Source organism: Somniosus microcephalus, chromosome 14 (genome assembly GCF_052327205.1).
Source record: "Somniosus microcephalus isolate GS21.2 chromosome 14, FLI_Smic_1.0, whole genome shotgun sequence".
In the NCBI taxonomy this organism is placed as follows: domain Eukaryota; kingdom Metazoa; phylum Chordata; class Chondrichthyes; order Squaliformes; family Somniosidae; genus Somniosus; species Somniosus microcephalus.
This window is the reverse complement of record NC_141000.1, coordinates 7,201,492-7,217,163: the sequence shown is the minus strand read 5'-3', so window position 1 is coordinate 7,217,163 and position 15,672 is coordinate 7,201,492. Positions and strand designations below refer to the sequence as shown.

Sequence of the window (15,672 nt, the reverse complement as noted above, 5' to 3'; positions counted from 1 at the left end):
AACTTTGGCAAAGGATCCATGGAGACCCTGGAGAAATGGTGTTTACATGAATTGTTCAGGGTTTCTGCAAGTGTTCCGAGGTTACGTCAGACGATTGGGAGAACCCTTATGGAAATCAATGGTGCTGATCTCAGAAGTTGAAGGAACAATATTGAAATTTGTTGAGGACACCAAGTTGGGGACTAGGGCCAAGTGATAAAGATTATGAAAGATTGTGGGAGGACCTATGTAGGCTAGCATGATGGTCAGATAGTTGTCGGATATAGTTCAATGTAGATAAATATGATGTAATGCATTTGAAAGTAAGAATAGGGTAAAGGAAATAACAAAGGATACAGCTTTAAATGGAGCAGAAGGACCTTGGTGTGTAGATAACACAGGTTAGAAATGGCATGTAAGTAAATATGATTATTGTACCTAGAGGTGTAGGGCTACATTTTTGAAGACTGTCACCAGTGAGGCCATTTTCTATTTGTTCTTGAGGTATGGGTGACGTTGGGAAGGCTGCATTTATTTCCCATTCCAAGATACCCTGAGAAGGTGGTGGTTGGCTTTCTTGTTGAAAGTTTACAGTCCTTGTACTGAGTCCTTGCAATGAGAGTAGAATTGACTAAAGTGGACTGGGAAAACAGATTAAAGTGTAAGACGGTACAAGAGCAGTGGTCTACATTCAAGGAGATATTTCACATCTTTCAAGATAAATATATTCCACTGAGGAAAAAGGGGAGTAAAAGAAAAGACAGCCATCCGTGGCTTAGTGAAGTAATAAAGGATAGTATTCAACTGAAAACAAGGGCATATAAATTAGCCAAATCTAGTGGGAGGATAGAAGATTGGGAAGCATTTAAAAGCCAGCAAACAATAACTAAAAGATTAATTAAGAAAGGGAAGATAGATTATGAAAGTAAACTAGCAAAAAATATAAAAACAGATAGCAAGAGTTTCTACAGCTATATAAAAAGAAAAAGGGTGGCTAAAGTGAACGTTGGTCCCTTAGAGGATGGGACTGGGAAACTAGTGGGGAACATGGAGATGGCAAAGACGCTGAACAAATATTTTGTATCAGTCTTTACAGTAGAGGACACTAAATATATCCCAACACCGGACAAACAGGGGGCAATGGGGGGGGGAGGAACTAAACACGATTAAAATCACTAAGGAGATGGTACTCAGTAAAATAATGGGACTTAAGGCGGATAAACCCCCCGGACCTGATGGCCTACATCCTAGGGTCTTGAGAGAAGTGGCGGTAGGGATTGTGGATGCATTGGTGATCATTTTCCAGAACTCCCTGGACTCAGGAAAGGTCCCGGCAGATTGGAAAACTGCTAATGAAACACCCTTATTTAAGAAGGGAAGTAGACAAAAAGCTGGAAACTATAGACCAGTTAGCCTAACATCTGTGGTTGGCAAAATGTTGGAGTCCATTATTAAGGATACAGTAACAGAGCATTTGGATAAACATAATTTAATAGGACAGAGTCAGCATGGTTTTACGAAGGGGAAGTCATGTTTGACAAATTTGCTCGAATTCTTTGAGGATGTAACATACAGGGTGGATAAAGGGGAACCAGTGGATGTAGTGTATTTGGACTTTCAAAAGGCATTTGACAAGGTTCCACACAAAAGATTACTGATCAAGATAAAAAATCACGGGATTGGGGGTAATATACTGGCATGGGTGGAAGATTGGCTATCTAACAGAAAACAAAGAGTTGGGATAAATGGTTCGTTCTCGGGCTGGCAATCAGTAACTAGTGGTGTTCCGCAGGGGTCAGTGCTGGGACCCCAACTCTTTACAAGTTATATTAACGATTTGGAGGAAGGGACCAAGTGCAACATATCCAAGTTTGCCGACGATACAAAGATGGGAGGGAAAGCAGTGAGTGAGGAGGACATTAAAAACCTGCAAAAGGACATAGACAGGCTAAGTGAGTGGGCAGAGATTTGGCAGATGCAATATAATGTTGGAAAGTGTGAGGTGTTATGCACTTTGGCAGAAAAAATCAAAGAGCAAGTTATTATCTAAATGGAGAGAAACTGCAAAGTGCTACAGTACAAAGGGATCTGGGGGTCCTGGTGCATGAAACACAAAAAGTTAGTATGCAAGTGCAGCAGGTGTTCAGGAAGGCCAATGGAATCTTGGCTTTTATTGCAAGGGGGATGGAGTATAAAAACAGGGAAGTCTTGCTGCAGTTATACAGGGTACTGGTGAGGCCACACCTGGAATACTGCGTGCAGTTTTGGTTTCCATATTTAAGAAAAGATATACTTGCTCTCGAGGCGGTTCAGAGAAGGTTCACCCGGTTGATTCCAGAGATGAGGGGGTTGACGTATGAGGAAAGGTTGAGTAGGTTGGGACTCTACTCATTGGAGTTCAGAAGAATGAGAGGCGATCTTATCGAAACATAAGATTGTGAGGGGGCTTGATTGGGTGGATGCGGTGAGGATGTTTCCACTGATGGGTGAGATTAGAACTAGGGGGCATAATCTTAGAATAAGGGGCTGCCCTTTCAAAACTGAGATGAGGAGAAACTTCTTCACTCAGAGGGTAGTAAATCTATGGAATTTGCTACCCCAGAGAGCTGTGGAAGCTGCAACATTAAATAAATTTAAAATGGAGATAGACATTTTCCTAGCAGATAAGGGAATTAGGGGTTACGGGGAGAGGGCAGGGAAGTGGACGTGAGTCTAGATTCAGATCAGCCATGATCCTATTGAATGGCGGAGCAGGCCCGAGGGGCCGTATGGCCTACTCCTGCTCCTATTTCTTATGTTCTTACGATGAGGCTCCCATAATGATATTAAGTATGAAATTCCAGGATATTGACCCAGTGACTATAAAAGAATAGTGATATGTCTGAGTTAGGATGGTTTGTGACTTGGAAAAGAAACTGGAGGTGATGACATTATTTATGACTTCTTCCATCACTATATTGATATTGGGAAGACGCTGTAAGGGCAGTAATTGACCAGCTTAGATTCATTCTGTTTTTTGTACAGTGGACATAGCTGGGATATCTTTCACATTGTGGTGTAGATGCCAGGGTCATAACTGTACTGAACAGCTTGGCTAGGGAACCCAGAAACTGTTGCGCAGGTGTTCAGCATTACAACTGGGATGTTGTCAGGGCCCATAGCCATTGCTATGGCCAGTGCAGTCAGCCATTTCTTAAATGTCATGAGAGTATTGAATATGGCAGTGTGTATTTGCAAAACCAGAGTAATCAGGATCTCTGCAATGTGTAGTTTGATCCAGTCATTGTCGCAGGCAGGCTCCATAGTTCACTGTGCTAACACTACTGCTTTCAGAGAACAGACAGGGCTCACCCTCCTGGGTTAGGAGCACTCAGCACTAACACACTGCTGAGTTCAGCTGGAAGGGGTGAGGCCATGGAGGGATTTTAACATGATGAGAATTTTAAAATCAAGGTGTTGGTGGACAATGTTCCCCCTAATTTCTTTTGGGTGCGCTGTCCCTTTAACGGGCTGCATGGTACAGGAAACTTTCGATTAACCGGCCCCTAAATAACCGGAACGCTCTATCCACCTGCAAAATTCAGGAGTCGGTTCAGGTAACTTTTTTTACTTTTAGTTACTTTTTTTACTCCATTTGTTGCTGTGCAAGGGTGTAGCTGAAGCTGTTGCTAAGCTACAGAGATGCTTGCAACTTGTGCCCATTGTTTTGAAGCTGATGGGTTTGTTGCTTTATACGGAGCTCTGAGCTCCGTATCTTTTACTATAGCGTTCGGTTATCCGGAATTGTTGATGAACCGGCAACACGTCAGTTCCGTCTGTGCCAGATACCAGAAAGTTTCCTGTACATTCAAAATTTTGCGTATGCACAAAATCTCTCATTCAAAAGTGCGGGACCTCCAGACAGCCGCACAGCTTAACGGGAATGTTGTAGGTGGACCATGGGTCAATGTAGGTCAACGAGCACAGGGTGATGGGTGAATGGGACTTGTGTGTTAGGATATGTGCAGCAGAGTTTTGGATGAGCTCAAGTTTATTGAGGGTGGGAGCTGGGAGGTTGGTCAGGAGAACATTGGAATAGTCGAGTCTGGCGAAAAACACACAAATGCAGCACACCACTATGGTAGGACCAACACAGAATACGCTCTCATTTTAAAAAAATTATTTATTTATTGCCCATCCCTAGTTGCCTTTTAAGAGGGTGGTAGTGAGCTGGCTTCTAGATCCACTGCAGTCTTGGGGTGGTGGGGGAGGAGAGGGAGAACGTGGTGCAGGTGTAAAGAGGGTCGAGGTGGAAGAACATGATCCAGGCCTAACACAGGGTGGGAGAACATGATCTATCTTCCCATCTGGATCATGCTTTTGCTCTCATTTTTACCGCCCCCCCCCCCCCCCCCCGCCTTTAGACTTGGATCACATTCTGCCCCCCTCCCTACTGTTCTCGCCATGCTCCCCCAAACGAGCTTCAGACTGTTTCACCGAGTTCCAGACTTTTCCCCCCGCGAGCTCCTCGCTCCGCTCTCCCCTCTCCAAGCTTCACTGGTTCCCCCCCCTGCCACCTCCCCCCCCTCCCATGCGAGCTCCTTGCTCCGCTCTCCCTGCCATCTTCTCAGAGCTCCCCTCCATCTTCTCAGAGCTCCCCTCTCCCCTCCATCTTCTCACAGCTCCCATCTCCGAGATCCTCTCCTCTCTGCCCACAGCCGCCCCCACCCCCCCCCCGTTCGATAAGAGAGCTTTTCTCTGATGGTCATTGGACTTCTTAGCTGTGTCACTAGCCTGCTGATTTTCGAGTTTAGCATTCAGGTAGCCCTGTGTAATGGCTTCCTAAGATTTCAATTGATAGTAAATCACAGCCAGTGTACCTGTGATTTTCAAATAAATCGTGGGATCTTGAACATTTATCCCAATGAATACACAAGCAAGGAGGTAATGTTGAACTTGTGCAAGACCGTAATTAGGTCACACTTGGAGTATTAATGCCGATTCCACACACTCGGCCGTGCACGCAAGATGTATCTTCTGCTAGTATCACTCATTGGAAGCATGCAATCAACTTTACTGTGCACCGTTTTGAGCACCCTATTATAGGAAGGATATAAGACTAGTGGAAAAGGATCAATGCATATTCACAAAGAACTTGCTACGGTTGAGGGGGTACAGTTAAGAATAGAATTCTGATGGTTATGGGGTAGCTTAGCTTAGACTAGATTAGGTAGCTCGTGGAGAAAAACAAGATCAGAGACGATGGCCCCGATATTAATGTAAAGGTTGTTTTTGGGGGTGGAGAGATCGCATGACGGAAGTAAAGTCAACGGGTCGGATTGTCCGATCTCCGCTTGATTTCCAGGTTTCGCCTCTCCAAGCTGCACAGCGGGCATGATGCGCACACGCATGACAGGATCTCAAGTCCACTATTTAAAGGGCCAATGCAGAAATAGAATTTGGAGGAGCCAGGTGGTGTTTAGGATGGATGCACAATGAGCAAGTACAGAACCCAGAGTTAATGATGTTTCCCTGGAATTACTGCTGGGTGCCGTCAGGAGCAGGAGGGACATACTTTTCCCCAGCAATGGGAGAAAGAAACCTGTGGCTGTCACCGAGAAAGCATGATTGGAGGTAGCTGAAGAGGTGAGCAGCAGTAATGTTGTGCCCGGGACTTGGATACAGTGCAAGAAGCAGTTTAATTGCCTAATCAAGTCAGGAAAAGTGAGTACATTTGCTGATTCACCTAGATCTTGTGTAAACCACACCCCACTCTGTCTTGCCAAGAGTACTCCATCACATCACTTCTCACACCCACTCAACTTTCAGCAGTGCTCATCCTTCACTTTCTCACCTCACCATGTACTCATACACTGCTGCCATTCACCCCAATCCTCACGCAATGTGATGCATCTGACTCATCTTCACCTTCACTGAATGCACTGCATCCTTCGGGTGAATATGTGATCCTCATTCACTCACAGCTCTGTTTTTCCGCCTTTGTAGGAGAAGAGAGCGCAAAATGGCAAGGGAGAGGACTGGAGGTGACCCGCTACAAATTATGCCGGTCATAGATGCAGAGGAGGATGCCATGGAGATAAGTGGCACATCTGTGTCCCCCCCTCAGTTGGAGATGGAGAGACTGCGAACTTGCAGATGGCTAGTGACAGAATAAAAACCATCTCTGATACATGCTGACTTTATATCATCAATAAATGAACTGAAGACAGAGTATGGTCAAGATCGTTACTATGACTAATTCATATCCCTTTTGTCTTCTAGGGCCTTCACACATACAGCAAGTGTCGCTGGAGCTGCAGGACGATGATTCCTCAGAGGACTTCATTCCTTCTGAGGGTGCACCATCACAGAACGTACAGCCATCCACTATCTTTGGTGGATCCAGTTAGAGAGTTAGTTGGGTTTTCACCTGGTGATTCACAATTCACAAGTGAGCGTGAGCATACACTGGTGGCAGGGATAGCTGTGGAGAGTCTGCATTGAGGGATACAATCCTCTCCAAGCTCTGCTCAGCTGGTCAAAGATACTGAACCTTGGGGCCATTGTTGAGCAGGAGAATGCTAGAGGTGCAGCAGCAATTTTGCGAGGTACTGACGGATGTGACATGCACACTCTCCACAATAGTGGAGAGGATGGAGGAATCCAACTTGCACACTAGTGGATTGGTGGCGCACAATTGTGAGAATGCCATGGAGAGAAAGAGGCCACCTCCATGGAGCTTCAAGCATGGCCCTCAAATGAGTCCATGCAGCTCATGACCACAGCCATGCAGACTTTGGATGCCAAGGTGTCTGCTGCTTTAAACTGGATGACAGATACCCCCCTTGCTCCTACACTTGCTTAAAAATCTGTTCCTTCTCCAACTATTTCCAGTTCTGATGAAGGGTCATCGACCTGAAACGTTAACTCTGTTTCTCTCTCCACAGATACTGACTGACCTGCTGAGTATTTCCAGCATTTTCTGTTTTTATTTCAGATTTCCAGCATCCGCAGTATTTTGCTTTTGTTTTGACAGATACCTTATCCGTGTCCTTACAACGCCACTGATCTTCACCAAGCTGGTCTGCAGCAGAGCGGTAGGAGTGATGTGGCGTGGCCCAGGAGAGGGATGATGGTGAAATGGGAACTCTACTCAAAGCACTCCCACTTCTCACCCGTTGCCTTCTCTCAGCCAGTACCTGACATGCTGCCTCGTCTCCCGATGGCCGAGTATGCCCCTGCACTGGTGCAGGTGGAGCAGTCTGTGTTGGAGCCCTCGGGCTCCGAAACCCAGAGGTCGTAAGCCAAAACCATCTGCGCAGTCAGGGCAGGGATCTGAGCAATCTGCTTCTACCTATGCTGAAGCCACATGGGATGCACCATGTAGAAGCAGTTGGAAGCATAAATTAAAACAATTGTAATTCACCAAGTGTAGGCACATGGGCGTTTGACAAAATGTTGTTTAGTTTCCTCTTTTTATAACGCCACGTAAAATGTATTGATTGGCAACTCTTCTACGTCTTGTTATTGGCAACTCACCCTTTCACTTGTTTCATGATGAATGTCAGTACATGATGGGACCCATTCGGCAGATGTGCAATGCGTGTATGCGTGGTTGAAAGACTATTTAGTGCAAAGGGAGGTGGGTTGGTGCTGGTGGTGGCTTTCATTTGTTAATTGTTCCAGTCAGTATAATTAAATGAGCCTTCTAGCTATGAGGGCATCCCGGGCAGCAATTTACATGGCTGGTCTGGCGATGGGTGTCCCATCTACATATTCCGCCTGCTCCTCCTCTTCAGTGTTCTCCTCATCTGAAAATGCCTGATGAGCGCATTTGTCCTCCTCCACCTGTAAGCCTCTCTGCTGCACAATACTGTGCAGGATGCAGCAAACCACTATGGTCTGGACACCCTCACTGATGAGTACTGAATGGCACCTCCAGACCTATATAGGCACCTGAAGCGCATCTTCAAAATTCCGATGGCTTGCTCAAGACACACCTGGTGGTCATGTGGTTCTCGTTGTAGCGCTCCTGCGCCTTGTTGGTGGAGTTCCTCACAGGTGTCATGAGCCAAGTTTAAAGGGGGTATCCTGTTTCTTCTATGAGCCAGCCCTTAAGTCTGGTTCCTGAAATGAAAAGGTCGGGAATGTTGGACTGCCGCGGTACAAAAGCATCATGACAGCTCTGAGGGATTCAGGTGCACACCTGCATGAACGTCGTCTTGTGGTTGCACACCAGCTGCGCATTGATGGAATAATACCCCTTGCGGTTGATAAAAACTGGTTGCTGTGGTGGTTCTCGGATTACCACGTGTGTGGAATCGATGGCACCCTGTACCTGTGGGAAGCCATCCAGAGAGGCGAATGTAAGTGCCTGCTCATTCTGGCTATTGTCATCACACGGGAAGTTTACATAATTCCAGCACTGACAAACCATCCATCACCTGTCATATCCATTTATGTGCAACGGACCGCGAGACCCTCGATACGTCTTCGGTAGCACCCTGGAAGGAACCAGAGGCAAAAAGATTGGAGGTGGTAGTGACTTTCACAGCAACTGGTAATGTATGGTCGCCAGGTCCAGCAGGTCCTCTTCTAGAAGGCTGCAGATGTCTGCCACCACCTGACATGACAATCTCAACCTGTGAAAACACTGCTCTTCCAAGAGGTCAAGAAAGCTGAGCCTCTGCCTGTACACCCTATTAACGTGGTACAGGTAGACTATCCTTTATCCGAAAACCTCGGGACCAGCCGAGTTTCGGATAAAGGAGAATTTCGGATTTCGGAAGGTGGGTCGGCGGGGGGTCGTGCGCACGACTTACGCTGACACTCAGCGTAAGTCAGTCGGGGTCGGGGCCGGCGGGGTCCGCGGGGGGGTCGGCGGTTGTCGGGGGTCGGCGGTTGTCGGGGCTGGCGGGGTCCGCGGGGGGGATCGGCGGTTGGCGGGGTCTGCGGGGGGGTCGGGGCTGGCGGGGTCGGCGGTTGTCAGGGCCGGCGGGGTCCGCGGGGGGGTCGGCTGTTGTCGGGGTCGGCGGTTGTCGGGGCTGGCGGTGTCGGCGGTTGTCGGAGCCGGGGGGGTCGGCGGTTGTCGGGGTCCGCGGGGGGGGGGTCGGCGGTCGGCGGGGGGTCGTGCGCACGACTTACCCTTTATCCGAACTTCCGAAACCGGAACCCTCTAAAAACCGAAGGTTTTTTCGTTCGTACGCACGACTTACGCTGAATGAAAAAACCTTCGGTTTTTAGAGGTTTTCGGTTTTCGGAAGTCCGGATAAAGGGTAGTCTACCTGTAGTGCCTCCTGCAACCTCGGCCGCTCTGTTCTCCTCTCTGCTGTTCTGCACCACTCTCCTGTGCACCTGCTAATCCCACCACCACTGTCGTCACTGTCATGAATGGTGGTTGTATTCTTTGTCCGATGTAATGTCAGAAACATCCATGGCGCCTCCCATCCTGCTGGTGTCTGATAGGCTCCAAACTTCTCAAAAATCTCTATGTTGACGAGAACGCTGCTAAATGTTTGTCAGAGGGAACTGACAAAGCAGCTGTAAGCACTGAGCTTTTATTGAGATCAAACAATCCAAGTTTAAAAAGCCCATGAAGTGCCCCGGGAAACCCGCGCTGGAGGTGTTAAATTCAAAGGAATGTTAAAATTAATTGAAAATCCCCTCCTTTCCATTCAATTATGTTAAGTGCCGACCCGCCTGTGCTAATTATTGCACTGACTTCGGTGAGCAGGTTACTTTCACGCAGCCAAACACGCCTCCGTTAAACCCGGAAGTGGGCGCTTCAATTTTTACTGCCCACCCGACTCCAACCAACCCATTCTTGGGTGTTAAAATTCCCCCCATCGATGAGTTAATGTCTGTTTTTGTATTGCAACATTATTTTGATTCTTAGAAAGAGTGATTACTGTCTGGTAAGCTTCTTACATAACAGTGTAGAGTTAAAAGGGTATAGGGGCCAAAAACCCTGTTTTGTCGAGATAGGGGCATAATGGGGGAACAACTCGATTTTAACTGAGTTTACATCTTGTCTTCATTCTACTGATATTTCCAGTTTGAGGGGAAAGCACCATTATTTCCATCCACCCCTTCCCTTGAATGGCACATGGTGTTGAAATTACTCATTTCCACCACCTTAGGCATCAGTTCTGTCAGTGTAACTTACGAGCAGATAAAATAGGAGTAGCCTTGTTATGAGCAGATCCATAGAAGTGTTCCATTTTAAAATGCTTACTACTTCGACAACTTTTGCCCATATTTTTTAAAATATTTGTTCCTGGGATGTGGGTGTCGCAGGCAAGGCCAGCATTTATTGCCCATTCCTAATTGCCCTTGAAGGTGGTGGTGAGCTGCCGCCTTGAACCGTTGCAGTCCTTGTGGTGAAGGTATCCTCACAGTGCTGTTAGTGAGGTAGTTCCAAGATTTTGACCCAGCGACGATGAAGGAACGGCAATATATTTCCAAGTTAGGATGGTGTGTAACTTGGAGGGGAACTTGCAGGTGATGGTTGTCCCATGCGCCTGCTGGCCTTGTCCTAAGTGGTAGAGGTCGTGGGTTTGGGAGGTGCTGCAGAAGAAGCCTTGGCGAGTTGCTGCAGTGCATCTTGTAGATGGTACACACTGCAGCCACGGTGCGCCGGTGGTGGAGGGAGTGAATGTTTAAGGTGGTGAATGGGGTGCCAATCAAGCGGGCTGCTTTGTCCTGGATGGTGTCGTGCTTCTTGAGTGTCGTTGGAGCTGCACTCATCCAGGCAAGTGGAGATGATTCCATCACACTCCTGACTGCCTTGTAGATGGTGGAAAGGCTTTGGGGAGTTGGGAGGTGAGACACTCGCCCGCAGAATAACTAGCCTCTGACCTGCTCTGGTAGCCACAGTCAAGGGGCGGTGGTTAGACTCTCGCTTGTTGGAGATAGTCATTGCCTGGCACTTGTGTGGCGCAAATGTTACTTGCCACTTATCAGCCCAAGCCTGAATGCCATCCAGGTCTTGCTGCATTCGGGCATGGACTGCTTCATTATCTGAGGAGTTGCGAATGGAACTGCACACTGCAATCATCAACAAACATCCCCACTTCTGACCTTATGATGGAGGGAAGGTCATTGATGAAGCAGCTGAAGATGGTTGGGCCCAGGACACTGCCCTGAGGGACTACTGCAGTAATGTTTTTGGGCTAAGATGATTGACCTCCAACAACTACAACCATCTTCCTTTGTGTTAGGAATGACTCCAGCCAGTGGAGAGTTTTCCCCCTGATTTCCATTGATTTTAATTTTACTAGGGTTCCTTGATGCCACACTCGGTCAAACGCTGTCTTGATGTCAAGGGCAGTCACTCTCGCCTCACCTCTGGAATTTAGCTCTTTTGTCCATGTTTGGACCAAGGCTGTAATGAGGTCTGGAGCTGAGTGGTCCTGGCAGAACCCAAACAGCGTTGGTGAGCAGGCTATTGGTGAATAAGTGGCGCTTAATAGCACTGTTGACGACACCATCCATCACTTTGCTGATGATTGAGAGTAGACTTATGGGGTGGTAATTGGCCAGATTGGATTTGTCCTGGGCAGTTTTCCACATTGTCAGGTAGATGCCAGCGTTATAGCTGTACTAGAACAGCTTGGCTAGCGGCGCAGCTAGTTCTGGAGCACAAGTCTTCAGCACGACAGCTGGGATGTTGTCAAGGCCCATAGCCTTTGCTGTATCCAGTGCACTCAGCCGTTACTTGATACCACATGGAGTGAATTGAATTGGCTGAAGACTGGTTTCTGTGATGGTGGGAACCTCAGGAGGTTTGCTTGTGTATTTCAGGATTTCTTTTTTTTTGCTTTGGGGAGCAAGTGAGTGCACTTCAAACTGCCAGAGAGGGGGACTCTCTGCTTGACAGGACGTTTTCTACTCCATCCATAGTGAAGGGTACCATAGAGCAGCATAGGGTTTCCCTATGGGTATTCCCTTGTTTTTAATCTTAATAGAGGAGGAAGAGAATGCAAGAAAGCAAAAGAAAATGAGGTCAACTGGCTATAACCCCACCCCCCAAACAAGATTTTAGGCCCCGAAGATCTTATGAGGAAATGTGCCTTTACCGACCTGTATTAACAAAGGAAGCCCTGGATAAACTATGCTATCTTCTGGATGATGACCTGCAGCCTAGAGTAACTGAACAACTCTGCCAGTTGCTGTCAAATCAGTACAGCTGTCACCTTTAATGCTGCTGACTCCTAAACTGGAACCAAGCACTTCAGCCAGGGTGCTGTTTGGGCCTGAATGTGAAGGGTCACCAATACCATTTTCAGGAGACCTGAGGAATTCATCTATTTTGAATGACTCCTAGGTAACAGTGGAGGAGTTGAGAGATGGCGTAGAGGTGGGTGTCAGTGTACATGTCGAAGCTGACCCCAGGTCTGCGGATATTGTCACCAAGGGGCACCATGTAGTTGAGGAAAAGGAAGCCAAAGAAAGATCTTTGGGGGACTCCAGACCAGAGGCAATGGTGTGTTGGAAAGTTGTACCCACTATTGATGATGCTTTGGCTATAAAACAAAATAGGTAAAAGTAGAACCAAGCTGGGCAATGGAGGAGAGACAGGGAGAAGGAAGGTGTCAAAGGCTGCAGAGCAGACAAAAGGGATATTGAATCATTGTTGCAGTCATAGAGAATGTTGTTTGTAACTTTAGTGTGGATGGGGCAGAAACCTAATTGGAGAGACTCAGATGGAGTTTTGGGAGCTATGGGCATGGATTTGGGAGTGGGACATAGGGCAGGATGGTCATAGTTGAATAAAAGGTATTGTTCTCCTTCCAGTTCCTTATCATCTTTATCTTCCGCCCCCACTCCCCTGTTGTGCTGCTCCAGTAGAAAAATAGGAAATGAGGACAAAATGGGTGTACGGCACCCAGAAAGGATGACAGAGATAGCTCTGAAGATCTATGGCAACTGGGTTTTTGAAGTGCAGGTACTGCTTTGAGCTCACCCACTTGCAGCTGAAACTGGCCAACTACCCACCCCTCCCTCGTTGACTGCCACTGTGGCTTGCCTCCCTATCAGCTCAATAGCCTCTACTTCAAATGTAGCAAACTGTCTAAATGTGTAATCACTTTGCATTCTGTGTCAATTTCACCTGGAACAATCTTAACAGCAGTCAATGAAGGCAAGCATCCAAAGGATATCTCTCAGGTCGCAGCAGGCAGCTGATGCAACAGGAAAAACAAATGATAGAAGGACTTTATAATATGAGATGTTGGCGTTATAAAGGGCCACATTTTACAAGGGCTTATAAGGGGAATTCAAAACACTAGTTTCAGGTGCTACAGTTAGAGAACCATTAAACCACAGTGCACTGTGAATGAAGATGTAATTTCATTTAAGAAGTGAGGATTATCAGTGGAGGGGACTCTTGCCATATTCTCTTACCTTGTCTGCACTCATCAGGTCATCAAACTTTTTTTGACACGGGTCTGTTATGGTGTGAGAGAAGTTGCACTACTACCACCTTCCACGTGGATCTGGTAACAGCCATTGGTGACTTTTCTTGCAAGCCCAGCAGGCGGTTGCTTCTCAGACAAATTCCACACAAGCATATGTAAATGCGCATCAGTAAAATTCTGGGCTAATTTCCTTATTCTGCCTCTGCTTGCCTGAGCCCTTCCTTGGAATCCTTGAGTGCCTGATGTTGATATCATGAAGTTCTAAGAAAACCCAAGAATCCTTTGGTAAGAAATCACTGGAGTTGAACATTCCTCTCAAAACTGGAGGAGCCAACGCAGCAGCTGCTGTGGCTGCAGGCTTTTAAATCCTGCAGCAACAAGCTTACTTCCAACCCCCCATAGCGATTTACATGGGAATAATGCTCTTGCCTTATCCTTCAATATTGTAATAAGCTGATTCTGGCTGAATCAGTGGTGCACATCATTAGCATCATAAACAACTCTGCAGATTTTTTGTGCCCATATGTGTAATCTCTTAAAGGAATACCCTCTTCTTTGGGTTCTGTATTACGGTTTATGAAAAGAGAGAGATAGAAGTAATGATTAGCTACCTACTTAAGCCAGAGCACCAAAAGTTTTGGGAACATTTTGATTTTGCACATGGGAAAATTTTATGGGTTAAGAGTGGAGAGATATTTATTTTCACTCTAGTAACTGTATTTGAAAACTTTTAAGGTGTTACTATTTGAAGGTACAGATATTAACTCTTTTTCTCTTTCTCAAAGGTTACTGAGAATGAAGATGACCTGGGTAAAGGTGAAAATGATGAGAGCCTTGTAGGAGGAAATGCTGGAAAAGGTTTAGCCTGGGGTATAATTGGAATAGCTAACCAATAAATGAAAATGTAGCACAAAATCAAATGAGTAATACTAAATAATAAAATTAAGTATGCTGTCCTGTGTAAGCGTACAACAATTGACTAAAAATTGCATAGTTTGATACAGTACTTGAAAATGGCCGTTGTAAAGATTCAGTTTATTTTGCAAATCTCTTTACTCTTCACAGTAAAATGCAATGTCAGAATTGTAACTTATCTTTTTATTGTTTCCATCGTATACTGTCAAATATACATATTTAATCTTAACCCAATTTTACATGTATTATTTTCATCATTTATGCTATAGTTGTGTGACCGTCGTATACTTGTCAACACTGGTTGGAAATCAAAAACCATGCATAAGACTTTCTAGAGCATTTAACTTCCCTTAATAAGGTTTAACCAAACTTAAACAATTATCTATGCCCCTCTTAATATGTTAAGAGGGGCATAGATGTCCCCATGCACATCTGTAATAATCTGTAAAGACTTTTGCCAGTTTGAAAATTATTAAAATGAATAAAAAGACAACAATGTTGAAGATGAAGTACAAAAAGTAAAACTTGCCATTTCATTACAGCTTCAGGAAAAAATGAGGGCGGATTTTCACTCCCAGTGGGCGTAAGGTGGCTGGCTGGCAGAATGTGCCACCCGGTAGTCCCAGCAGGAGGCCTGGTCCATTTTGAAGGCTGAGCCTCATTAGCACTGGGACGGTGGGCTGCAGCCAACGTTCAAGTACCAAGGTGGCCTAGCTGGCCTCCAGACGATGAGAAGCGGGGGCTCCGATGTCTGTAGTGGTGGGAAGCTGGCACGGCAGCAGCCCAGGCTGATATTGTGAGACCTGCAGGAGTGCTACTGCTCCTCCCAACCCCACAGTAATAAAGAGGAACTTGGGTATCCCGTTAGCATTGGGATGGTGGGCTGATACTGATTGGAGCATGGCGCAAGCGGCGACCAGTTCATTCCACAAATGGCAAGTGGGGTCCTATATACGTCATAGGACCCTGATTAGCATTTTAAATGGTCTTACTGCCTGACTCCAAGCTACTCCGTCCACCCAGAGCGTCAACGGGCGAAATCTCGGCGGGAATCGCAGAGCGGCAGCAGTACAAAAGGCTCCCAGAGACCAGGTAGGCCTCAGAGCGTCGGCGGGAATCGCGGAGCCGCAGCAGTACAAAAGGCTCCAGAGACCAGGTAGGCCTCAGAGCGTTCCAATCTCAGAGGGAAAGAAGTCAAAAGTAATCGTGTGACATCACCAGAAAGCAGGTAAGTGATTGGTTGGTGAGTATTTCTCTCTTTAAAACTTCAACTCTGTGGTTTATAGTTTCTAAAGTCTCTGTGCTGTAGTGGGGACTGTTTATAAACCAGGGCCCTTAAATATACTATTTAACGGTAGTGTAATTGGGATTGATTTGATTT

At 46.4% G+C, this 15,672-nt stretch overlaps 1 protein-coding gene across 2 annotated transcripts in view; it reads left to right on the top strand.

Moving 5' to 3' along the window:
- Positions 1-14,525, top strand: part of LOC147107302 (superoxide dismutase [Cu-Zn]-like) — a 42,544-nt gene extending 28,019 nt beyond the window's left edge. The window contains exon 5 of one of the 2 annotated variants that reach the window (XM_086006191.1): positions 14,162-14,525. In XM_086006191.1, the coding sequence (XP_085862317.1) occupies positions 14,162-14,272 (111 nt within the window). In that variant the 3' untranslated portion in view covers positions 14,273-14,525. Of the gene's footprint in view, positions 1-5,964; positions 6,195-14,161 lie in introns of those variants that run through there. The other variant, XM_086006193.1, reaches the window with a different exon arrangement.
- The last annotated feature ends 1,147 nt before the right edge of the window (positions 14,526-15,672 follow it).